Below are 25505 nucleotides of genomic sequence, written 5' to 3' on the forward strand. Positions count from 1 at the left end.
TAGATACTGTAGCTGTTCTTACTGTTGGCAATTCCCCAGGCTTTCAGGCACTGTATATTTTTACCTCTACCTACAACTCTTTGGAATGTCCTCTTAGTCTTTAGTCCAAGTATTAACAAGATCAAGGTGTTCAAGGTGGTAATGATTACACAAGATACAGATCCTCTCCCAGAACATGGCTACAAACACCACCAGTGTAGATGTCAACTGAGTAAGTGGGTGGGAATAGAAAAAAGATTTCAGGTTTGTGCGCACTGTTACCCCCCAGCCTTCTAGCCACTGTAGCAAAGTTGGCCAGATTTAGAAAGTGATAGTAATTCAAAGCATTTTCTCACTCTCCATACCCACTGGATTGATTGATTGATTGATTGATTGATTGATTGATTGATTGATTGATTGATTGATTTATTTATACATACCCCGCCTATCTGGTCAATATGATCACGCTGAAAATGTTTTTTTTAAATTCTATCAAAAAGAACAATTTAAAAAAAACTACAAAAAAGGAAGCACCATAGTTTATACATAATGTCAAGAATTCAACTAAAAATCACCCCAATTTTTATCCTGTAGCATTGCAAATGTGTATAATAGGCTATGCAGCTGATGGCTGCTTTCCATCCTAATTTCAATAATGGCTTCTTGGAAAAATCATTCTACTTCTGGAATATGTTGTCTCCTAAGGTTGATTTGTAAAAGATCTACTAAACACTGCCTAATACACCGTATTTTTTTAAAAAAAGATACTTTCAACAAACCTTGTTTCTGACAACAGAGGAACGTGTGTACCTAAAATTTGGTGGTTCTGTTTTTGAATGAGTACTTAACATACTGCTGATAAATGAAATGTGGGTACTGCTTTTTGTAAATGAAAAACTTTGAAAAAATAAAAACATTTCTACTTTTGAAAGAACTATTCCAACTTCCATTTGTGCACCTTGAATGCACATTGCCGATGATTCTAGGAAGCACCCCAGGACTTCAGGTTTATCATGTACAAACCATGAGAAGGGATTCTAGATTGTGTCTGGCACTTCCTAGGTGATGAACCAGATGAGGAGATCAAGACAGTCTCATGTGATTTTTAAAATGTTGAAAGTGGCTTCTCCTTCTCCTCTTTCTTGGGAAAAAATTAATAGTTAATGGGGACACCTGTTCTTTACTTCAGTGTCTGAATTGGTGTAACCATATTTCCTGCTAAATACACTCTGCTTATCAAATCAAGTTTCAGTCATTGGCAAGAAAGCAAACAATGCTTAGCAGGAACTATCATTACACTCCAGTTCAGATGCCATGACAAACCAGAATTACTGCTAAGCTAAAAAGGAACAAGATCTATGCAGATGGCAAGTAAAGAAGAGTGGAACAGACTATTGCCATGTTTTGTCAACTAGAAAATACATTTTAAAAATCTGAAACAAACCAGTGTGGCTGTTTCATTCACCTGAATTAAGTGTCTGTGCATATCTTACGCATTTTGGCATCTAAGTAAAAAAATTAGTTAACACACAGAGCTGTTGACTTTTTTAAAAAAAAATGTCCTGCTTAACTGTGGCTTGACATTAAAATGCTTTCCCAGCTCTGATCTCTAAATCAGGGATCAGGTGTGTCAGGCTGTACTCTAAATGGCAAAAGAGGCAGTAAGAAGTTGCCAGTAATAACGCATTCTCCCCATACATACATCTGCATTATTGACTATGACAGAGGAATTATATTCTGGCAGCACAAAACCCTCTCCACTATATCTTTACAAAGTTCTATAGGTTTCTGAATAGTTCCTGAAGGTGCTGTCCTCTTGCACAGTTCTATCCTAGGCAGCCACCTACAGTTACTGAATGGTAAAACTATCCCTGTACACACATACAGAATCAAAGCAGTTTGTTTTCGAGTAACAGGAATATGACACATGCCAGGTGAGAGGAAGAAAACAAATGACTTGGTAAATGTCACACCAAACTGAATGAAATCTTACTAAGAGAGTGAGGAAACAGTTACAAACATCTAGTTATTATATGTGCATATCTGAGACCCCCAGTGCTAAAATTCTGGATTGAGCACAAGGCTAGCCAGGTGCCATGTTTCCCAATTTGTTGCTTCATTTCCTAGCAGATTACTTTTTCACACAAGCCTTCCTCCTCTCTGTTTTTCATCTGTCTTTTTTTTTTTAATGAAGGGTGTTTTTTTTTGGCATGGAGACATTCAGCTGACTGACTGCATTTAGCAAAATTAAGGAGTTGTAGGAGTAAGTTAGCACAGCTGATTCTACAACACAAATCATCCATGGTGGTTTTACCCTGTTGCTAAGGTGATGCTTCTGCAGAAGATGGAAATTCTTCCTTGATTTGTGAATAAGGAAATATTCCATATTTTTATCTAGACACTGTACAGCTAGAACTGCAGGCTAAAAATCCACGTATCATCTACTTATATAGCACAGCCTGATCGTAAAGAAGTTTTATACATAAGTTAACACACATTTAGGTCCAATGTTTGGCTAACCTGTGATATAAACATGACTGTAGAGTTGAAAAGGAGGCATACACGAGGAATAAGGACAGGGTGGCCAAGTGAAAAAAGATGGCTCTTCTACTTTTAATAGTTGCATAGAAGAGAGAACTTCACCAGGTACTGCTTGCACAACCTCCAAAAATGCTTGCTTCACACAACAATTATAGTTGTAAGAGCCATCTTTTCTTTTTCATGTGGCCACATTGCTTGAGGAATCCTAACTGACTTAACATTTGTCATCCTGGGGCATCTCAAATGAGCAGAAAGTATCTAGGGGAGGGCTTATCAAGGAGGGTAAGGGACAGGTAGCAACAGTGCATGACTTATGTATGCTTATGCTTCTCATAGAATCAGTCCCTACTCACTCAACCTACTTGCATGAAAGACATGACTATCACCATTCTTGGTGGGCAGGCCTTCACAGAAGAGTAACAAAGTTGTTTTGCTTCTGTGTTTTTAACATGAGTTTTTAACTGTGTCGGAAGTCTCCTGATGGAATTCCTGTTAAAATCTGAGACAGAACAGAATACCTAATAGAAACAATGCTTCTGTCCCCAAGAGGAAACAACCAGGCTGATGAGGACAGCCAGTTGCCTCTCCAAGTGGGAACAAAGCTGGTTTTCCTTGTGTATAAGCAGTCTCATCTTTAAAGGTAAACTCACCTTGCACCTGAACTTTCTTAAACGCTCCACCCAAAACGTGAAATCAATCTTGGCCCCTCTTTCTCACACCACACTACCAAATGTACCCCTCCCCCTCAAAAAAAAACCCACTGGGCTGAACACTTCAACCCAGTGCACTAGTTTTTATCAAGCTACATTATAATCTTTCCTTGAGCTTCTGGAAAGACAGGATAAAACTACTGAAAAATAAATAAATATACTGCGCAGAACAAGTTACCTTGCCCCATGCCCTGAGAGGATTCCTGTACCTTTAATAGCTGCCTGGAAGGGAAAATTTCACCAGCTGTGTCTTTTCCCATCATTGCAGTGCTGTGATTAGAACTGTCACACCTGATGAGTTCTTGCTTTCTATGCAACATTTAAAGGCACAGGAACATCCTCAAATTTAGGATTTGGCAACCACATTGGCCATCATGATCGTTCCTTTGGTTTTGTTTCCCTGGAAAGTCTGGTGTCAAACTCCACGCAGTATAGAAAAAGAAAACAAGAAACACACACACAGACATATATATATATTTAAAACTTATTTGGTCAATAATCTGAGCAAATGGTGCAGACCTCTTTCTAGGCTTTCCAGTCTTCCGTTCTCCAAATAAGTGTCATTCCCCAAATATGAAGTGAAGAACTTTGGTATTTATTCTGAGGGTAACCAACCAAAAGCCACAAGAAAAGGCCAAGGCTCATATTATTGTTTCAAACAATTTTCCTGGAAGGAGCCCAATTTTATTATTTTTGTTTTGTTTTGTTTTCTTTTAGACTTGCATCCGAAGCCATCTTTTCCCAGAGGTTTCCCCCAGCCTCATATTTACTAGCTGTGACTGAGTTTTAATACAGATCAGTTGGGTGGGGAACTAACTTTCTTCTCCTTCCAGTGGTCTATTTACCTCTTCCAAGGAGAGTTTCCTGAGCCAAACCTTTCCTCAGTAGAGTCTGAAGCAGTTTAAAAAAAAAGACCTATTTCAGCCAGATTCATCTATAAAAATCGGCATCCTGCTTTACTACATTCATCTCTAAGGCTCCCAGAACAGCCTTTTAGAAGGAGTGTGAGACTTGCTTAGGGCCACACAAGTAAGAGTCATAACTAAGTGGAAATCTGAACCCATGTCTCCCACATCAAGGAAAGCTTCTGTTTGCTATGTTACCCTGGCTTGGGATATTATTTAAATAGTTTTTTTTTAAAAAAACCACCACCACCACTAGTGTTCTAGGCTATTATTCTTGGCCAGGGAACAGCAAGCTACCGACAGCTACTGTCTCTTTCTATGCTTTTTTTTTTTAACAACGCAAAGTCCTACCCTTCCCTTTTAATATTTTTGATGCTGGTGACCAGTGTCAGCTCTCCCCATACAGTAACTGCTTTAAAGTGCTGCATAGAGCACTGCATTAAAAATTAATTACACATGCTATTTTATTGATAGTGCATAATGTAATGAGCACCAGCTGTGCTAAACATCCAAACTCCTTTTTAAGATAGCTATAAAAAGGAAAGAAAGAAAGAAAGAGACTACACTTCCAAATGTTTCTCCTGTCAGAGGAGCTGGTAGTGAAAAAAGCAGCAACATCTTGTATGGATTTGAAACAGAATTCTTTGATTTAGCTCAACATTTGGAGTGTTTGAAGAGTTCAGGCTTTGGGACTCGGGTATTAGAATGAAATCCAGTTAACTCTCTAACTGTGGGAGCTATTGTTTCTGCTATAGCTTCACTCCTTTGCAATGTTTGTGTTTAAATCATACCATTTATTCCACCTGCCAATACGGCAAAACACAGATCCGCATACACATGTACAGGCAAACACACACACACAAGAACCTGCAAAGGAGTTGCAAGCTGGTGCTTTTAAACATCTTTAAATACTATTACCCCTGCTGGTTCTTAATTCCACATGAAGTAGATTTACCAACTTGCTTCAATCTGAATGCCTTTTTAGAACAAAAAGCAGTGCTCGGCTTAAATTAATAGCACAAGAAGCACCATGGATGATGAAGCATATTCTTGCCCCCAAAAATGAGTAACATTTTAGCTTTATTTGAACATTTTCTACTACCATGTAATTTTTGCTCCCAAAAATGCATTAGGGCTTATTTTCAGGGGATGTTTTATTTCACTTTCATCTACAACAATCTACATTTATTCAAATACAGCCATGTTATCTTTTTCTGGTTGCTGCACAATGGTGGAGGGCGGGATTTCACTTAACTGGGGCTTATTTTTGGGGTAGGGCTTATATTACAAACATCCTGAAAAATCATACTAGGGCTTATTTTGGGGGAAACAGGGTATTACACTTCTAATATTGCTGTATACATTTCATAAGCATGTATTCAATTATAGTTTGGCTAGAAAATAAATTAGATAAGCAGATGAACTCTGTTTATAATGTTTGAGTCTAGTTTCTTATTATATGCAGGCACAACTATCATGCACACATTTTTTTTCAAGATGCTATAAATAACTCAATTGTTGAAAGAAATCAATAAAAGTAATGCTGGCTAATGGAGCTGTGTTTCTGCATGCATAAATTTTAGAAAATTTCACCCTAGCAAAAGTCATGTTTTCCCAGTAGAGTAGAAAACTATATTTTAGCTATATTATCAATATATCTCGAGACAGATAAGTACATATCTCAGTAATTCTTTTATGTTTGACTCATGTACAGGAGCAAAAAGTCCTGCTCTGTGTTGCCACTTTTTCTTCCCATGTGTGTGTGGGAACGCTGAGAGTAGTGCGTTTTCTAATCTGATTTTGAGAGTGTGTTTGCTGTTCAGGAGGACTCATCTGGACACAATGCAAGAATGGTGCTATATCTGCTGTGTTCCCCTCTAGCCTTGATGAGTTCAAGAGGCTTTAAAAAAAATGGATGAGTTTGCATCCTCCACTCCACTGATTACTGTTTTGTTTTCCCATTGATCCTTGAGTTTTAATAAAACCCAGTCTGGAATGAAACAAAAGCTTGCTGCTTGTTTGAGTATGAAATGTGCAGAACACATACCATATCATTAACATAAACGTTTCTGAAATAATGCTGCTTTCCAGACAGACTATATTAATTGCATCAAGCTCTTTTTTTTTCTTTTTCCACTTTTTTTCCTTTTTTTTACAGCAAGGGTGGTCCGATCTAGGCTTCTCATTGGCTGACTGCTTAGAAACCTAACACAACAATGATATGAGAATACAGTATTACTGAAAAGGAAACAGAAAGAAAAAGTACAGGTTTAAAAAGTACAGGTTTACCTACATTTTAACCTAAGTCAAGAAAGCACCAGATAATATAAGCCCTGATATATGAAAGATACTGTTTTAAGCTCTCAGGACCAGGGTGTCCATACTTTACTCAGTCCTTGTCCTTGAACTTCATAGCTTTGCCCATTAATCAAGCTTGCTAATACCCACTTGGCTCTTTTTAAATGTGTGACTCATTATTCCTTTATATCTCTTTATCTCCTCTGTACTGTTTTTGTGTGCAAAAAAAATTTAGTGTACATGCATATCAGAGTTAACTGTCTTCCCATGTATGTAGGCAACTTAATCTTCATAAAACATAGGTGAAAGTTATTTAGTTGTCAACATGATTTTTAAGTTATAGAGCTGTCAATCATGATTTTTTAAAATCAAATTGATTTAACTAAAATTGATTTCTCAATTTAAATTGTTAAAAAATATATTTTTGTGATTTAAATCGTGGCTTAAATCAAGTTAATTCAAAGCAAATTTACCCTGGTTATCAGTGGAATTTGGTTCATTTTCTGTTACATTCCCTAGGTTTTCCATTTCCACAGAAAAGGCTACTGAAGGCCATCAGCCCAAATCTGGCCCTCAGGAGACTGATGCCAGGGAAGCAGCCGATAGCATGTACAAAGTGATTTCTGTTTACATATGAGTCAGTATCTGAACATACCCATTTTCTCCCCCATTTTATATCTATATTTATTAGATGATAAGACATCATCTTTGATTGCAAATTAGGGTATGTACTGTCTTTGGACGAATGTGTAAACCCAAAGCAAGTCAGAATTATTTGTGCATTTTCGGGGCAACTATGGGGCAGAGCAAAGAGCCCAGAGTCTTCAACAGGGCAGACAGGTGCTACCATGGACCCGACATGAAAAATTCACCAGTCACATGTCACAGTTAGAAGTCGGTAAGTCTGAAGGGGAGGGAGACTAAGAAACACACTGAGTTAATGTCAACAGAGAAAGAGAGGTATGCATCTTATCTTAGATATTATTGTTCCTTGCTTGTCTTGCTGCAGTCATTGAATAAATCATCAAAATCTGTGGCCACAACGGCACTAATTCAGACCAAGGAAACAAAAAGGGTGGGGGTAAGACAAAGGATGAGAAGTGCAGAAATGTTGTCTCCCTACTTTTCCTTTTTAAGAAGATATTGAAGAATATGTCCATTGACCTTTTAAAGCCCCTCACTCAACCCCTTCCCTGTGGCTACTTGATGACTGCCTCAGAAAACCAAGTGAAGCCCCTCTTACCTCGGCTGCCTTTTCTCACTTACAGGAACGGGGTCTTGAGAACTAGAAACACACAAATAGTGTTATAGGCCAAGACAAGGACTAGGTCAAAGTATTACTAAAAAATGTAGATGGCAGGTCAGGCTTGATCTATGTACCCATGTGTACGGGGATTGTATGCTCACCCTTACTGTGAACTATTCTGAGCACACTGGCAAATTAGTAGAAAGGCAGGTAAGTATGATTATAATGTGAGACTAGTAGCCATCTGTAGTTAGTCCATTGAAAAAGAAATTAGATACTTTAGCTGTTCATGTGACCATCACAACTAGCCTTTTATTACCATCATAGAGTAATGCTCCCCACAAACACAAGGCAGTGGCCCAAGAAAAATCCACTTACTGAGCACCATGGCATCTGCTACATTATAATTACTGTATAATGTATTTTAATCTCTAAATACTCTTATTCCAGTGCAGGGGTCCTTGTGCACTCCAGTGCGCTGCACACAAAGTTCTCACACCCGTATTAAGCCTGATGGAGAATTTGACTCATTCGTGAGACAGCTTCATATATTCATTTCTACGTTCACCTATATCCACAAAAACTGTCCCTTTCACTGCTGTGGGACTCTGCACACTGTAGTTATTTCCTCCACTGCAATGAATGGGGCAGCCCTTGTGGACAGATGCCATCAGAACTCTTCTACCATTATAAATATTAGCTTTTAAAAAAACTGATAAAGTTATGGTCAGTCTTGGTTGCTTTTGGTTTTCCATTGAAAAAAACGAGCCTTTTATCTTGGGCAGGATGCAAATAGTTCTGAACTGGCCAGAGAGATTTCTATTTTCTAAAATGGAAGACTACTCTTTTTTTTTTCATTTTCTGCTCCCCACATGTTGTAGGCTACTTCAGAAGTAATCTAACACTACCACATTACCTGTTAAGCCAGGCCTGAACATCTGCAGAACCGTCTTTCTTCATTACATCTCAAGGCAGCATGAGGAATGCATTGCCTTCACATCAAATCTCCCCATGTTTCCTCTTCCTTCACCTGATCTTGCAACATCCTGACTGATTAAGAGATCTGACGATTTTACATACATTTTTATGCTTTCATTGTAGATTTGAAGGTTTATTTTATGGCCGATACCTCTACCCCTGCTTTTTACAATTGACTATGTCTCTCTCCCCATCCCCATTTAATGCCCATAAGGAATTTAACATCTCTTACTACAGTAGATCATAAACCTTTTGAGGGGTGAAGAACTTTGCATGTTGAGATTGGAGGAACTACTGAAAACTTTTCTGAGCTCATATTACAGACTAAAGTTTCCAAACTAAAGAAAGCCACCAAAAGGAAGCATCAAGATTAAATGGGCTTTGGAAGGAAGGAATAGCAGTAAATTCATCACTAAATCAGTTATTTTTGCTAGATGTATTTGCTAGATACATATGGATGACACTGTACTGCTTTGTCTTTTGCCAAAAATTACATTAAAATACATGTCTTACCTGTAAGTATGGCTTTCTGCAAGCATTTCCAGGTCTGCCTCTCCTTATCCAACTTGCATGATTTTATCAGAATTACTTTCAACTCCCAACTTTTCTTAGTATTCACAGCAAGTTAATCTACTAAGAAGTTAAGCCCCACTGCATTCAGTAAGTCTTACTCCCAGTTAAGGGTGTGCAGGATCACAGCCTAAGAAACCAAACCGATATGTATACACCAAGTGTTGAATGTGAGATCATAAGCTGTGACACTGAACTGGAATGACAATCAGTACACAAACACTTGGGACCACATTGTAAATAGAAAACATAATGTAGAAATAGCAATAAGGTACATCTTCAATCTTAGGTATTATGTATACATATACAAACTTCAACAGGCAGCTAGAAAAGCAAAGGATCTACTATAAATTACACAACTGCTCAGGGCTCAGCTTCCTACACTTTCAACATCTCTACAGTTCCCTGTCCGAGCTAATCCCCTTACAGCTATGACTCACAGTAAGAAGCTTTATTATTTATGTTATTTATATATAAAATATCTATTCTGTCCTTCTAGTGCCTATGCTCAGTGTCTGGGCCAGAATTTTCAAAATCCTTTTTTTTACCCAGCAATTTTTTCAAATCTGCATATTTTCCAGCAGCACTGTTAAAATTATGTTTTTAGTGGCTGGTGTTTAAACTAACACAAGGATACAATTTTTTTGTTTTTATCTTATTTATTATAAACTGATTTAAATTTCATCATGTTATATTTACTTTGAATTTACCATTTCCTTCCTGCAACTTTCTGGTAAAGTTTTTATATCTTAAACAATAATGGCAAGGAAAAAAAAACTTATTCAACTTTTGTGATGCAAGCCTGAGACTGAAGGCACTGTAAACTGAAAATGATAACTACCCCACACTGAATTTTAGAAACAAACCTGAATTAAACACATTTATTCAGAAGAAACATTTGCTGTGAAAACAGGAAGCAAAAGATACTCTTTAAGTATAGTGAAGAAGATACATGAGCAAGTGACAAGCTTATGTCACTATTTCAAAAACAAAAAGTGAGAGGGACAATATTCAAGACTTAGATCCAGAACAGATTAAAATATTTTCTGCTAAAGGTACCAAAACAAAAGAAATATTCCTTTCCAATCCTCAGTCAATGTAAAACTATATTGTCATCACCACCTTACTGGAGCCCTCAAAAATCAATGTTATTGCTACTACTATGAGGGAAAAATTATAATTTTTTAATTATAATTAAAATTATAATTTTAACTTCCCTTAAAGATGTGAGCCCAGAAGGTGTAGTGAACATTGCAATGTGTTCCAAATGCTACCTAATTTTCTTCTGTTCCTGGCTCTGAACAATAAAGGACTGAGTGTTCCTGAAAGGAGAGAAAACATTATTTCCAGAAAAATATGTCCAACTACTGTCATATTCACTTTCCACACGCTTTGATACTAACATATTATCTCAGTGTTGTAGACCACAGCAGCCGCTACAGGAATCTATGATAGCAACAAGGCAATCCCACAGTTAAAACTGGTGCAGCTTGTTCAGCAAATATATCAATCCCAAAACTTAACAGCAGACAACAATGAAGTAGAAAGTGAAAAAAAAAATTCAAAACTCAAAGAGTCTCTTGTGTTTGTGTGCTTCCGTTGAGTTACACTGCCCTTATCTATTCTTTGTTTTACTCTCCTTGTTACTGGTGTCTGTTTACCTTAGAAGGAGTGAACAAACACAGCCACACTTCCTAGCTATATTCTCTACGTGGAAGAGGATCCTGTCTATATTATTATCAAATACATGCTGGAGAAGTGAATATAGAGATAAACAATTCATAATAATAATTCCCAAGACCACATCGCGTATCTATTGGATGGAGGTGAGCTTTGCATTACACTCTTTCTCACTTCAGATCTCTTGTTTCTTTCTAGAACCTTCTTTCAGCATTCAGTGGCTGCATGCATCGGCTGATATTATGTCAGTCCACTGATGCAGGGACTAACAGGAAAAACAAGCAATCCTGTACCCCTTTCAAATTAACATTTATTATAGCACAAGCATTTGTCCACCATAGCCCAGTCTAATCAGATGCAGTGTTATTGAGCTGAAGGACTATCCAGAACTTCAAGTATATACAGAATACACACACTGCGGACAGGTAAATTCAATGCAGCAAGTGCTGAAAGTGTCAACAGTGCCATTCTCCAAGCATACAGTATATATTGTAGGCACACCGGAAATTCTAGGTTAACACTCCATTCACTGACCAGGTAGGCTAAAAGCCACAAAAAGCCACTCATACTATGATAAATGCATTAGCATGGGATGCCCCAAATTCCTTTGTTGCATTTGCTACAGCAAATTATACAAATTAAAATAGGTACCCTGTAGAAATTAGCACCGAGAGCAACTCTCAAAAATCTCAGATCTTTTTCAGACCTTCAATCCTCTTAGCTTTAGCATATCAGTTCCAAAACGTTGCAGCATTATGCTCCCTTTTTCATTTGGAGGAAACACCATGTCTTCCCTCTCTTTGACCATCATACAAGCCCAAAATAAAAATCAACAACTAATTTAAATTTTAAAATAAATATGGAAATGTAAGTGTGCTGCTTTAAAAATAATTACAGTATTTTAAAAAGCACAAATAGCTTTCCTCATTTATTTATTTAATTTAATTTTATTTATTCTACTTATAATCCCACCTATCTGATCTTGCGATCACTCTAGGCGGCTTACAGACACATAAAATAACAAGTAAATATAATAAAAGAAATTATTACATTAAATGACCAGTACTTCAGATGGAGAAGAAAAAAATAAAAAAATAAACAAGAAAGAGAAAAGAAAGAAATCAGATATTAACTGGAGGGAACGCCTTGAGAAATTCTTAATTTCCTTGAGAAATTCTTAATTCTAGTAGCAGTGCCAATGAGAGCTGATATAAAAATATTTATGAAAATATCACTCTTGTGCCCCCTGTTGGAATTTATCCCTCACCATCACCATTACAGTTTTGGAACCCATATTTTACCAGGAGAGGTCAAGGGCTCGGCCTGGGAGCTTTACTATTTAAAGTGTTTATCATGGCCAACCCTTCCACTGGACAGAGTGGAGTCAATTGCCTCTGGCAGCAGGTGCTAGCTTGGGTGTGTGTGACGTCTTTAAGGACTGGGGTATATATGTCACAAGGCCTAAAGCATGTTTATTGCCTTGAGACACTGTAAAGACTGCTACCCTTTCACCAGCATTGAAGTAAAGTGTGCTTGACAGTCTAGTTAGCTTTTTGAGTATGATATTGGTGGGAATTTCATCACATCCTCTGCCTCAGACAGCAAATCTCTTAGGCATGCCTTGATGCTGTTAACTGCTTTTAACATTCTGAGTCGGAGATAATCTCCATTTTTGCATTTTAAGGCATATCCTCTACAAGAAGCTGCTGATTGTTTACTGCTCTCCAGATTACCATGTGTTGTCTGCCTTTGTTTTTTTAATGTTTTACCATTGTTATTCTTAGTTGTTTTATTTCTTTTTAATTATTGTATTGTTGTTAGCTGTTTTAATCCGAGACAAGTACATAATGAAACTTACCAGAAAGTAAAATAAAATAAATATTTTGTATGTAAAAGCACATATGCTATGGTGCTTATCTTTTTCCAGTGAGCTGACCCTTTTCATATAATAAAAGCTCCTTGTCCTTTGCTTGAAATTGTAACACATTTGTTGTTGTTGTTTAGTCGTTAAGTCGTGTCCGACTCTTCATGACCCCATGGACCAGACCCTCTTCTCTTCCACTGCCTCCCGGAGTTGGGTCAAATTCATGTTGGTAGCTTCGGTGACACTGTCCATCCATCTTGTCCTCTATCGTCCCCTTTTCCTCTTGCCCTCACACTTTCCCAACATCAGGGTCTTTTCCAGGGAGTCTTCTCTTCTCATGAGATGGCCAAAGTATTGGATCCTCAGCTTCAGGATCTGTCCTTCCAGTGAGCACTCAGGGTTGATTTCCTTCAGAATGGATAGGTTTGTTCTCTTTCCAGTCCAGAGGACTCTCAAGAGTCTCCTCCAGCACCACAATTTAAAAGCATCAATTCTTCAGTGGTCAGCCTTCTTTAGGGACCAGCTCTCACTTCCATACATCGCTACTGGAAAAACCATAGCTTTGACTATGCGGACCTTTGTCGGCAAGGTGATGTCTCTGCTTTTTAAGATGCTGTCTAGGTTTGTCATCGCTTTCTTGCCAAGAAGTAGGCATCTTTTAATTTCGTGGCTGCTGTCACCCATCTGCAATGATCATGGAGCCCAAGAAAGTAAAATCTGTCACTGCCTCCATATGGTCCCATTCTATTTGCCAGGTGATGGTACCAGTGGCCATGATCTTAGTTTTTTTGATGTTGAGCTTCAAGCCATTTTTTGCGCTCTCCTGTTTCACCCTCATTAAGAGGTTCTTTCATTCCTCCTTACTTTCTGCCCACAGAGTGGTATCATCTGCATATCTGGGGTTGTTGATATTTCTTCCAGCAATCTTAATTCTGGCTTGGGATTCCTCCAGTCCACCTTTCGCATGATGTATTCTGCATATAAGTTGAATAAGCAGGGAGACAGTATACAACCTTGTTGTACTACTTTCCCAATTCTGAACCAATCAGTTGTGCCATATCCAGTTTTAATTTTTGCTTCCTGTCCCACATACAGATTTCTCAGGAGATAAATAGGTGGCCAGGCATTCCCATTTCTTTAAGGACTTGCCATAGTTTGTTGTTGTCCACACAGTCAAAGGCTTTTGCTTAGTCAATGAAGCAGAAGTAGATGTTTTTCTGGAATTCTCTGGCTTTCTCCATAATCCTGCGCATGTTAGCAATTTGGTCTCTAATTCCTCTGTCAAACACATTTACACTTCATTTATTTCTGAAGCATCAGTATATATTCATGGCCAAGATCTTTACTCTTCCAAGCTTTCCACACTGAGCTACCTATAGTTTTAAAAGAACATTACCCATCTTTATTTGTCATTCATGCTTGGAATCATATCCCAGAAAAATATGTAAGGCCATCAGTGGCTTTCCCTCCTTTCCAGACATCAGCTCCAAGTTCCACCTACTTGGGAATTTATGCCTACGTAAACCTACCCACAAATGAAAGAGCCCATAAGTATAAAAATATTTGCTCATATTCTCCTCTTGTTTCCTCCCCTCTCCTCCATTTTAATTTGTATCATAATCTGTTGCAATCAGGGTTCTGCATTTTTCCTGTTATTGTAAAGTGTTGTATAAATTACAGAAATAGCACAATAGTAACAACACAGCATTTGTTCACACACCAGGAAAAAAAAGGAAAAAGAAAAATATGGAATTACTGCATCCTTTATTAACGTCTTTATGCAAACTATGAGGAGGATGTATTCATTGTTACTCAAACAGTAGTAATCACACTGGCATTGAGAATCTGGGAGTTGTGACCCAAAAACAAGACCTTACTTTTCTGCCAAACAGTGTGAAACCAATCTTTACATTTGAAATGGACTAAAACCAGCTCACAAGTTTCAACTTCAGATTTGACTTACCAACTTTGCATCAAACAGATGCACAGTAAGTAAGATGCAGTTCAAGATAATGATATCCATTCTATCTACATGTAATGCCTACATGGTCTTGTAATATATGTTGTTCACATCTCAGACAATATCCCACTAGTATTCATGACGTGGCATGTTATAACAAAATAGCAACTGTCTAACTGTGATAACAGGGACGTGGTGGCGCTGCGGGCTAAACCGCAGAAGCCTGTGCTGCAGGGTCAGAAGATCATAAGATCGAATCCACGCGACGGAGTGAGCGCCCGTCGCTTGTCCCAGCTCCCGCCAACCTAGCGGTTCAAAAGCATGCAAATGCAAGTAGATAAATAGGGACCACCTCGGTGGGAAGGTAACAGCGTTCCGTGTCTAAGTCGCACTGGCCATGTGACCACAGAAGATTGTCTTCGGACAAAAATGCTGGCTCTATGGCTTGGAAACCGGGATGAGCACCGCCCCCTAGAGTCGAACACGACTGGACAAAAATTGTCAAGGGGAACCTTTACCTTTACCTAACTGTGATAACATTTGTTTATATTAATTTAAATTAGCATGTGCATATTTAATACAAAAATTCCCTATTTTTTGTGAAGACTGTCCTCCCTTTTGATGTTTCTTGTCTTCCTTGTTCTCTTTTTTTAATTATTTCTGTAGTTTTCGATGATGGAGCAGTGGCCAACCTCAATCTGTTCTCCATTATAAGTTCCTGACAACGCAGTGCACCTACTACTCCGCAACTCACCATATGCCACATAAAGAAAACTATGTAACAAAATAATAAGCAATACAACCCTCAGGGATAATGTCTGGACTGCAGGCAAGAAATGAACATTAGCTATGCATTTATCTTATTTATCCTATCCAATAATAGGAGTGAGATTGCTGAAATTCACTTTGTTTCTTAATTTGGCAAAAATTTATGGCCCTGCTTTCGTATGAAACACATATACTTCCATTCCATCTGTTCATGGTTGGCCAGCTTCTGACCCTTTTGTCTCTTTTCATTTCTCCTTCCCAATCCATTCCTTTCCTTGTCTTCTGATATTCACTTTCTTTATTTCTTTCATTTTCTTTCCTAGATGTTTTGTGATACAGTGAGAAGTGGTATCTATCTATCTATCTATCTATCTATCTATCTATCTATCTATCTATCTATCTATCTATCTATCTATCTATCTATCTATCTATCTATCTATCTATCTATCTGTCGATCGATCGATCGATCGATCGATCGATCGAGCGTCATTTCAAAAACAACTAAAATTTTAATCTGGAATTACTCTTTCCCCATATTTGCCACTCATATTCTTTATTACCACATTTGTCCCTATTATTCATACAGAAAAGGTTGGCAACATCAAAATAAACTCAAACTGTTTCTTCAAAGTTTAGCCAAAGACTTTATTCTCTATGGATGGTAACCGGAAACCAGAAGAATCTAACCTTGGATATTTTTTAAAAGTAAAAGTAGGAGCAGTTTTCTTTACAAAGACCAGAAAATTAATTGGTTACTATTAAAGAGTAACTTACAATTCTCCTACTCCTGAATTATTTATTTTTGTTACTTTTTTAAAAATGGAATGCTATTACAAGACACTAGTCTGTGGTACAAAAGTACCTCTCTCTTCCTGTCCAAGATACAGTATGGATCAGCGCTTGAACCATATTATTCTTTCTCCACCATACAATGAAACCCCCCTACACAGTATATTGAAATAACTACCAAGTTTGACTTAGACTGGAAATGGGATGAATTTTTACCTCAGTGTTACAAAGATTATGTATAAGAGTAAACAAATAACAAGCCATTTGCAACTGACTTCTCCTACGCTTTGCTTTCCTTAGTTACCTCACTACATTTATCAGGCTATCTCTTCATCAGTTTTTACAATGGCTATTGTGGCCACTCAAGATGCCTCTGTGGAAGTCCCACGCTACTGTGCCCTAGCAAGTGGTATTCAGAGGCATCCTGGAGACAACATACTGTATAGCCATTGCAACTAGAAGCCTACATACAGCCTTGTCCTCCAGAAATGCATCGAACCTCTTTCTAAAAACAACGGGCAATGGTGGAGATCATCTCATCTTGTGGCAGTGAACACTGTAGTTCAACAATATATAACGTGAAACTGTACTTAAATTTGTGGGTCCTGAATATTAAATCTTTCAATTGTAGTACCATGGAACCAGGACCTTTGTAGCAGTCACATTCACCCATTGAATACTTCACATAATATCTCAAAGGGTTCAGGCTGACCTTTGGGTAGCCTGAGGTAGCTTATCCTTTAAGTGGCCTTTAAGGTCCTGTCTGGCCAGACTGGTTTCCTTTCATCGCTTTCTACGCAAGGTCCTCATGAAACAAGGAAGACATTAATAAGATGCAGAGACTGAGTGGAAGAGGGAGAGTGCACTTTTAATGGAGGGAAAGTGTATGAACCACAAGACTGTCATGTACTTATGAGATCTGAAGAGTCCAAATCATCGAGAAGGAAGATCTCAGATGCCAAATGTTATCCAATTAAGCTTAAAGTAATCACCCCTCAGATGAAATCTTGATATCACAATATCTCATTTTTTTTAAGGATTCTCAGCCATGTGTTTGCAATGTGGCATAAACCAAACCAGCAGCAACAGGCCTTGGAGCCACATTTGAGGTCAACTAAGTCCCTCCAAAAGGGACAAGAGAAGAGCAAATTAATTTCAATTCCTGCCTCAAAAATGGTGGGGACATAATTCTACATTGCTTTGACTATGCCCTGATGCATCTGAATGGAAAGGATGCTCTCAGGGTTAAGAGGACATATCACGTAGGCACCTGGCCATCAGAGAGCGACAATAAAATGTTTCTGTTACCTGACAACTGACAATGACATCCAAATGTGTCTGGCGTCTCACTCTGAGACCCACCAACTGAGACTGCGCACGCACCACAGCAGGGCAGGCTCAGGCAGGGCGGGACTGAGGTCAGAGCACGGAGAGGTGGCGGTGCAGTCACTGATATGTGAGGGTGGGAAGAGGCAGTTATGGAGGCCGCCGGCAGCTTTGCAGGCCTGGACGGCCCTGAGGAGAAAACAATAGAAAAATCTGTCAGTGGTACCTATTTCTGAAAAGGAAAATGGAGAGCAGCAGCAACGTAAAACTGCTATGCCTGATTTCACAGGGCACATTTCTTAACAAACTCACAGGACAGAGGCTGAAAGCTCGGGGAGAACAGATGCCGGCAGTCATTATGAGGCAGAAGCAGACTTACCAGACTTGTGATAAGACTTCTGGTATCGTTGTTTTGTTTTATTTGGTTTATCTGGGGTGTTTCATTTCCTTGTTTCTAGGGGAGTACTTCTGTTATCTCCCTAAAACCTTCACAAGTCATGAGTCTTAATAAATAAGGGACAGTTATTTAGTTTTTACCATACTATTAGGTATGTGTGTGTTTTAGTCCCTAGTTTGTATCTTTCAAGCCATGGGTAGATCTCTACTAGCATCTCAGTCTGTGGATTAGGCATATCTCTTGTTTATAACATTTTATGGGTCATTCATATTTTTAGGAGCTCTAAGAAGACATTTTATGGATGAATTTTTAAGACAGATTTGGCAGAATTGTCTGTGTCCTAGCACAAGTCTGTCAATTCAGCCTACAGAAAGTATGTGATTTATTTCTGGACACAGCAAACAATAGCAATAGCAAACCTACAGTACAGTACTTTAAAAAGAATGTGTCGATATAGCTTTGCAGAAACATAAATGCACACTTGCTGTTCCCTCTGTTCTAAAAACTAAAATAGCTGAGCAAGAAAATTATAACAATTATCGAGGGAGGGGGGAAAACCCTACATATTAGCTTTCCAACATTGCTTTAGATACCTGTGATTCTATTTCTTCTCCCATATGCCAAAATTTTTGTACCACCTAATGTGAAGAAATGTTCTGGAGAACCCAAATGCAACACACTTTTGTAGCCTTTTGATCTGTTCTAATAAATGTTTTGCCCAACAGTGGCTCATGATTATATATAGAGGTTGATAAAAGCTCCTTGATATTCTAAACAAGAACTCATACAACTATAACCTGTCATGTAATGGAAGTGATAACTCTACACTTAACAAAACAAGAAAAAAAATTACTTCTGGAACACCATCCAACAATAATACCGGTAGGGATCCAGGCAATAAGCCTTCTTACCAGGTAAACATGGAACAGTGGGCAGGAAGAGAATTAAAATAGCTTACCAAGAAGGTTGTTTTGAGGATGCAAATCAGGGCAACTGTTTAATACTATCCTAATGCATAGAACCGAGGATAAGATTCCAGGCTCAGAACATCAGGACAGATAAACTGCAACAACTCGAACAACTTAACAAAGACACCAGGGAAAAGTAATCATAGTCCATCTGAGATGCCTTGCCACCTGAGCTGTAGCCAGCAATGTACAGTAGTTTGAATATTCCATTGACACATTCTGCTTCCTATGTCTATTTCTGTAGCAATCTTTCTTTCCCTCCATTAGTTGAAAAATGACATGGCATCCTCAAAATGTATTATTCATTTAAAATACACACATCTTAGAAATCATCTGTTATTTAAAACTGTATTTAGTCTCTGTTCCTGCTCTGTTGGAAGCACTTGCTGTCTTGGCAGCCGTCAGAATGTCGCACTATGACTTAAGCAATTAAATAAAAGCATAAAAATGTGTACACACAGACACATATCGCGTGACGTTAACTTTCAGTCAGTGTTAAATCAGAACTCGGTCAGGCTGCTACAACCCTATTTTCAATAACTATGACTCCAGTTGCAGACAGTGTTTACTTCAAGCCTTTGAATTCGGATAGTTAATAATCAAAAGCAGCTTCTGTCATAAACTTATGAGTCTCACAGCTGGCAGGTTTATTTTATCTGTACTTCTAGTGTGACTGCACTACAGAGCACAGGACAGACATTAACAATTAAAGTTTTGCAAATATACAAATAAGCTGCATACTAATAATACAGCTCCAACAATTGCACACTTGTTTCTAATCACCAAATACTGAAGTAAAATACGTATCTAGACTAGATCTCACAAGTCTGCTATAATCTTCTTCTATCTACAGTATATGGATCTTTCATATGGACAATAGACCAACAAGTAAATGCACACTTTGAATGAGGACTACTCTGCATATTTTGCCAAGCCCACAAATACCAATAATGTGGATTAAACTCTGCATAAGCTCAATGGAATTAGAAACCAGCATCCTCTCTCTCTCTCACTCACTCACTCTCTCTCACACACACACATACACACACACACACACAGATTCCCTGTTAGAAAACTACAGCTGGCTTGTTGATTTGATAGCCACACATGTGAGTCCAACAGCATACTTCATCCTTGGCAAAGTGTCCAGCTCTCTTGTCTGTATGGATGGCGTTTGATTTTGTCATTTATTTAAACGGCTAAGAGACTACCAGGGCAAAACATTTGTGTGAAGCTGTTGCCAAAACCACAAGTGAAAGGTCTAAATCCCTGGTGTAAATGCTTGCGTTCCAAAGCATCCAGGATAAAAGTTATGCATTTTTTGTGAGCAGGTTTATTTATTTACCTTTTATTAATAGACTCTCCGGACTCCTGGGATTCTTTTCTTTTTTCCTTTGTGACCTTTTGATTTCACTTCAAGTTGCTGCACAAACAGGTAAGCGAAGCTACAGATAGGAACTGTACCTACACTGCAATCTGGAGACGACTTTGTGTGTGCCAAACCAATGAAAACAGATGGCAGGCAAGTGCTGTTTAAATATACAGAAACAACTCTGCTTATCTTGTCGCAGTTAACAGGAGGATCATTCAATGTATTAAGAAGGACGTCCAAGTAAAGAAGGGTTCTCAAAGGTATCTTTCAGATTTGATGTTGTGAATGGAGAAAGGTTGATAGAGAGAGAACAGTTACTATTGGCACTGTGGGTTGGGTTTAGCTGCCATGGAGCCTGAACACTTGTCTGCTGGATAAAAAGCTTGGAAAGTGTTACTGGTTGGTTCTCCACATAACCCATGGCCACCACAATAATTGCTGTAATGCTTTCCAGAGAGTAACAGAATTGCATGGATGATTCATAGGGCCTTGGAGAAATCACATTAGTTTTCCTTCTAAGTTGTCATAAGCAGCAAAGTAACAATAATATCTGCAACAGAGAACCGACAAGAGTTCTGACTCCTGTCCTCTGAAAATGCCGGCCACAGAGACTGGCAAAACGTTAAGAAGAAAAACCTTAAGAACATGGCCAAACAGCCCGAAAAACCCACAACAACCATCGGATCCTGGCCACAAAAGACTTCGAGAATACAATAATATTTAGTATTAAGACACTGCTTTTCCAGAGCGCCAAACAAGCTTTGCATACGTTATCTAAGGAAAATTTAGCACAAGTTTGTAGGTGAAGATTGTTTTTATCATCATCATAATCAGTATTACTACAACTGCCACTGCTACTACTGAAGTAAGGGGATGAACCAAAGAGATAAGGCCTTGCCCTAGGCTCATTTTAGTAAATTTATAGTGGACCCGAGAGATTACTTCAAATTGACAAAGCTAACCACCACACTTCAGGAGAGGACACAAAATGGTTGCCAGAACAATTACAGCTGCTGCTAATTGCAGCAACAGCAAGGGGGGGGAGAGGTCACAGCAAAGAGGGAGAAACTCAGCTATTTTGCTGTTAATGGTGAGCTTCAATGGTGAGAAACTGTTGGGGAATTTCTCCAACCTCTGAAGAGATAAACTGCAAATCCCACCCCACCTACTGTAATTCCCATGCCCACAAACAGGTTGGAGAAGTTTTCAGGGGCTGTTTCTTATTGCTAAATGTCTCTCTAGTGTTAGGACCAATCTGACCTGGGAGAAGCCAGAGCGTACAAAGGCCGCAGGCCTCAACATGCAGGCCAGCCTATTCTGACCAAGGCTGCAGAGATTGTCTCCACAAACCACACCTCTCTATTAAATGGGAGGATAACAGATATCTCCTACATTGAGTCATAGCCCTCAGGTTCCTGAATGGATGCCAGCCTGACCCTGATAGAGTCAGGGTTACAGCTTCTCTGTGTCAGGCCAAAGCAGAAAGCAGTTGAAGATTATTGTAAGCCTCACGAGATGACTATGCAAAAAGGAACCGAAAAAATATATTTACAGACTTTAGCTCTACACTTGGTACCACCAAAAACGTTGGCAGCAGAAACAAAAGCAAAATACTTTTTTTTCTTGTACATCACACTGCTAAAAAAATAATAATAGTTACAGTATCATTGAAATCATTACTAAATATGTTCTAAGAAGAAGACACCTCCCTTCCAAAAATGTGAAGATGGAGACAATTATCCTCAAAAAAGACAAAGACACCTCATATAGTGAACACCAACGTTTTTCTTTTCCCTGTAGAAAATAGAATTATTTTATGTAGTTCAGCAGTCAGTATACTATAATATCTCCAACATTGTTCTCATACCAACTGTGAAGTCACTACAGGATCTGCACTCATACCCTGAAATCCTGTTGCATAGTTTTGCCTGCGCAGCTAGAATGACTCTACTGGCAGAGGCAAATAACCACGGATTAAGGGCATTATTCTGCAATTTCAAGATGTACAGAGCTAGCACACAACGTGATGAAGCTGCAAAAGTAAGCCTTTATTCAGCAGCAATCAGCTACTGGTGATGAGATAATTTCCATCCTGCAGGATGACACCACAGAATGTCCATAGGGTCTCCATCAGAAAGAAGGGAAGATTTTTTTTAACCCTATTACTGTAGTTCTTTGGTGTGAAAGCAAATAATGCTTGTTATAAAAGCATTTAAAAGAATGTTCATTCCACTTGTTCCTTTTGCTGTCTTACAGCCTTAGCAGAGCTCCAGATTTCATAGTGATTACATCTGTCCTGCATATAGAAGAATACCAGGACTAATGAAGTAGAGGTTGCAAAACAAACTAGCTAGTGATTAAGCACATGACTTTCATCTCACCTACATTTTTTAAAAAGCAAAGTGTTCTTGTACAGTACTTTTTTCCTCATACCATCCATTGCCAGAACTATGTAATGTCCATTACAAATGACTCACATAAAAATATAAGTAAACATCAGCAACACAGCTCATTTCATTATGTCTCTGGATAGCTTGGTGAATTTTACCAAGTAACTGACTATGTGTTCTAGTTCTGTATCTAGCACTCATTGAAGCAGTAGCTGCTTTTTTAAAAAGCTGATGAATTCTCACTCAAAAAAGGCCGAAGTTTAAAATTCTGTATCACCTTTTGTCCCAGGAAAAGCCATGCCACACTGCCAACTGCTAATGAAATCATCACTGCATTAGCTTACACCAATGTCAGTTCCCCATGGCCTGTGCCATAGGTAGCTGCAGTAGCAACACCCATGCTCAGTTTTGCCCCAATGCTTGCAAAAACAGTGCAATAATTTAGAAAAAGAAATCTAAGAGAGCAAAATTCACAAAAGACAAGATAGCCCAATGAAGACTGATCATTATCATAGAGTACAGAATAGAGATGGGGGTATTTGTACAGTGGTGCCTCGCTTTACGAGCGCGCCGTTTGACGATGATATTGCTTGACGTTGAAGATTTTGCGATCACAAAAGCAATTGCAAAACGATGTTCCCTATGGGGGAATTTCGCTTTGCGATGATCGGTTCCCTGCTTCGGTAACCGATCATCGCAAAGTGATGATTTTCGCACAGCTGATTGGCGGTTTCAAAATGGCCGTTAGTTAAAAAACATGGCCACCCGCTGTTTTCTGGGACGGATTCCTCGCTGCACAGGCAGCGAAAATGGCTGCACTATGGATGATCTTCGCTGGACGGTGAGTTTCAAGCCCATAGGAACGCATTAATGGGGTTTTAATGCGTTTCTATGGGTTTTTTAATATCGCATTACGTTTTCGTTCAACAGCGATTTTGCTGGAATGAATTAACGTCGTCATGCGAGGCACCACTGTATTCGTATACGAATATCCCTGCACAGGTGGTGTTAATGAGGGTACAGCCCCATGGGGCCGGATGGTCCACTCACCGATCCGACATAGATGGCGCGATTCTACAAATGGCTCCACAGTGTGCGATCCACTCACCATTCCCGGCAGGAGGCGGGAGGACAAGGTCAGAGTGGCAAGTGGATCGCACGCTGCGGAGCCGTTAGTAGAATCGTGCTGTCTGCGTCCGCGGTGGATCGATGAGTGGACCGTCCAGCCCCATGGGGCTGGACCTTTGTTAACACCACCTGTGCAGGGTTATTCGTATTCTGCGGGGATATTTGTATTCCTGTATCTCTAGTACAGAATATTGACTATCTGTTTGGAAAGGGGATGGGGGGAAAAAGAGTCCTTACCACACTTTGGAGATGTGTGTGCATCCACCAAAGCACGAACAACTTAATGGTATAATTTTTCTTATACTGAGCAAAAGGGATTAAAAAAGAAACATGGTGGATTGTCTGGAACAAAGAACAGGTTTGAAAAGAAGCTGAGAAGAAAAGGGAATGGTAAACTGCTACTGAGTACTCTCTACCTAGAAAATCCTGAACAGGGTCACATAAGTCAGAACTATTATTATGCTATAGTATAGAATAGTATCTATTATCTAGTCTACAAACTAAAGTACTTTTTAGGACAACACAGCCTGCAAAAAAGTGCAACACTCTTGTAGTCAAATCAATTTCAGAATTACTGCAACAGAAGAACCAGTCATAATATTTTATTTTAGTTGAGTATTTTCATGTTCATTTGTTCAGAAAAAGAAACAAGGGTTCAATGAGGGTCTGTCATATCAGGAGCTATCTAATATTCTTGTAAGTACCCCCCCCTTTTTTTTCATTGAAGCCTGCCAGTTAAGTGTTATGTTGAATTTAAGTCTGCTTTTGAACACTACAATCTCTCTGACACTTTTGACTTTTCTGTGTGGCCATTAGGGAAAGAAAAGAAAGTCTTTCATAAATACTGTACTACCAATCTCAATAGTCTGTCTTCATGCAGTAAAATGAATCCAGCTCTTGGTAAGGTGAACAAGATTTAAAAAAATACTGAGAGAGAAAGAGAGAAAGAGAGAAAGAGAGAGAGAGAATTACAACTATTAATTATTGCTTGTATTTTTACACTGCCTTTTCAGCAATCATCTGCAACAAGAACAGATATAGAGCAGAGTTTCTAGGCCTGGATTAAATATCTCTGGGTCATATGGGATCCTGGAGTTTGAGACCTATCAACATCTAAGAAAATTTTTTCATACTTCCTCTCCCATTCCCATAAGTCACTCCCTCCCCCTTCCTCCCCCATAAAAAACGAGAGAGCAATCAAAGAAAGTCAAACCACAAAATCCAAATGAAATTTAAAACATTACACACAAAAGACTTGGGTAGCCACATTTAAGGTATGCTTCTCATTTATTTTCATTTATAGCTAGAAACTGTGGGAAACACTGTTAATGCATAACCGTACCCACATATTTAAAAATAAACAAAAAGAAACCTTGTGCAAGGATGGAGTTCCAGCGGTCTGGTTTCTGTTTGTTTGTTTGTTTATCTGCCTTCTCACTTGTTCCAGATGAGCTGAGGAAGAAGACTGGCCTCTTTTTTAAATGTTTCTGATCCTCAGATGCAGAGCACCTTACCAGTGGAAGCACCATGTTTCTTTGTTCCAGCAGGAATAATTACGTTGTGTGCAAAACTACTTCCAGATCTCGCAAAAACCATTCAAGCTAGACTTTTGGTATGTCTATTTTATTGACTGGAG

General features: G+C 38.7%; 1 protein-coding gene across 9 annotated transcripts in view; it reads right to left on the reverse strand.

Moving 5' to 3' along the window:
- BCL11B (BCL11 transcription factor B) overlaps nt 1–25505 on the reverse strand; it is a 191708-nt gene that overhangs the window by 86407 nt on the left and 79796 nt on the right. For 5 of the 9 annotated variants that reach the window (XM_072986637.2, XM_072986640.2, XM_078383763.1 and 2 more), the window contains exon 3: nt 17597–17803. The exons of the other annotated variants lie outside the window; for them this stretch is intronic. In XM_072986637.2, the coding sequence (XP_072842738.1) occupies nt 17597–17803 (207 nt within the window). The remainder of the gene's footprint in view (nt 1–17596; nt 17804–25505) is intronic. 9 annotated transcript variants of the gene reach the window in all.

This window comes from Pogona vitticeps, chromosome 1 (genome assembly GCF_051106095.1).
Source record: "Pogona vitticeps strain Pit_001003342236 chromosome 1, PviZW2.1, whole genome shotgun sequence".
Taxonomy (NCBI): domain Eukaryota; kingdom Metazoa; phylum Chordata; class Lepidosauria; order Squamata; family Agamidae; genus Pogona; species Pogona vitticeps.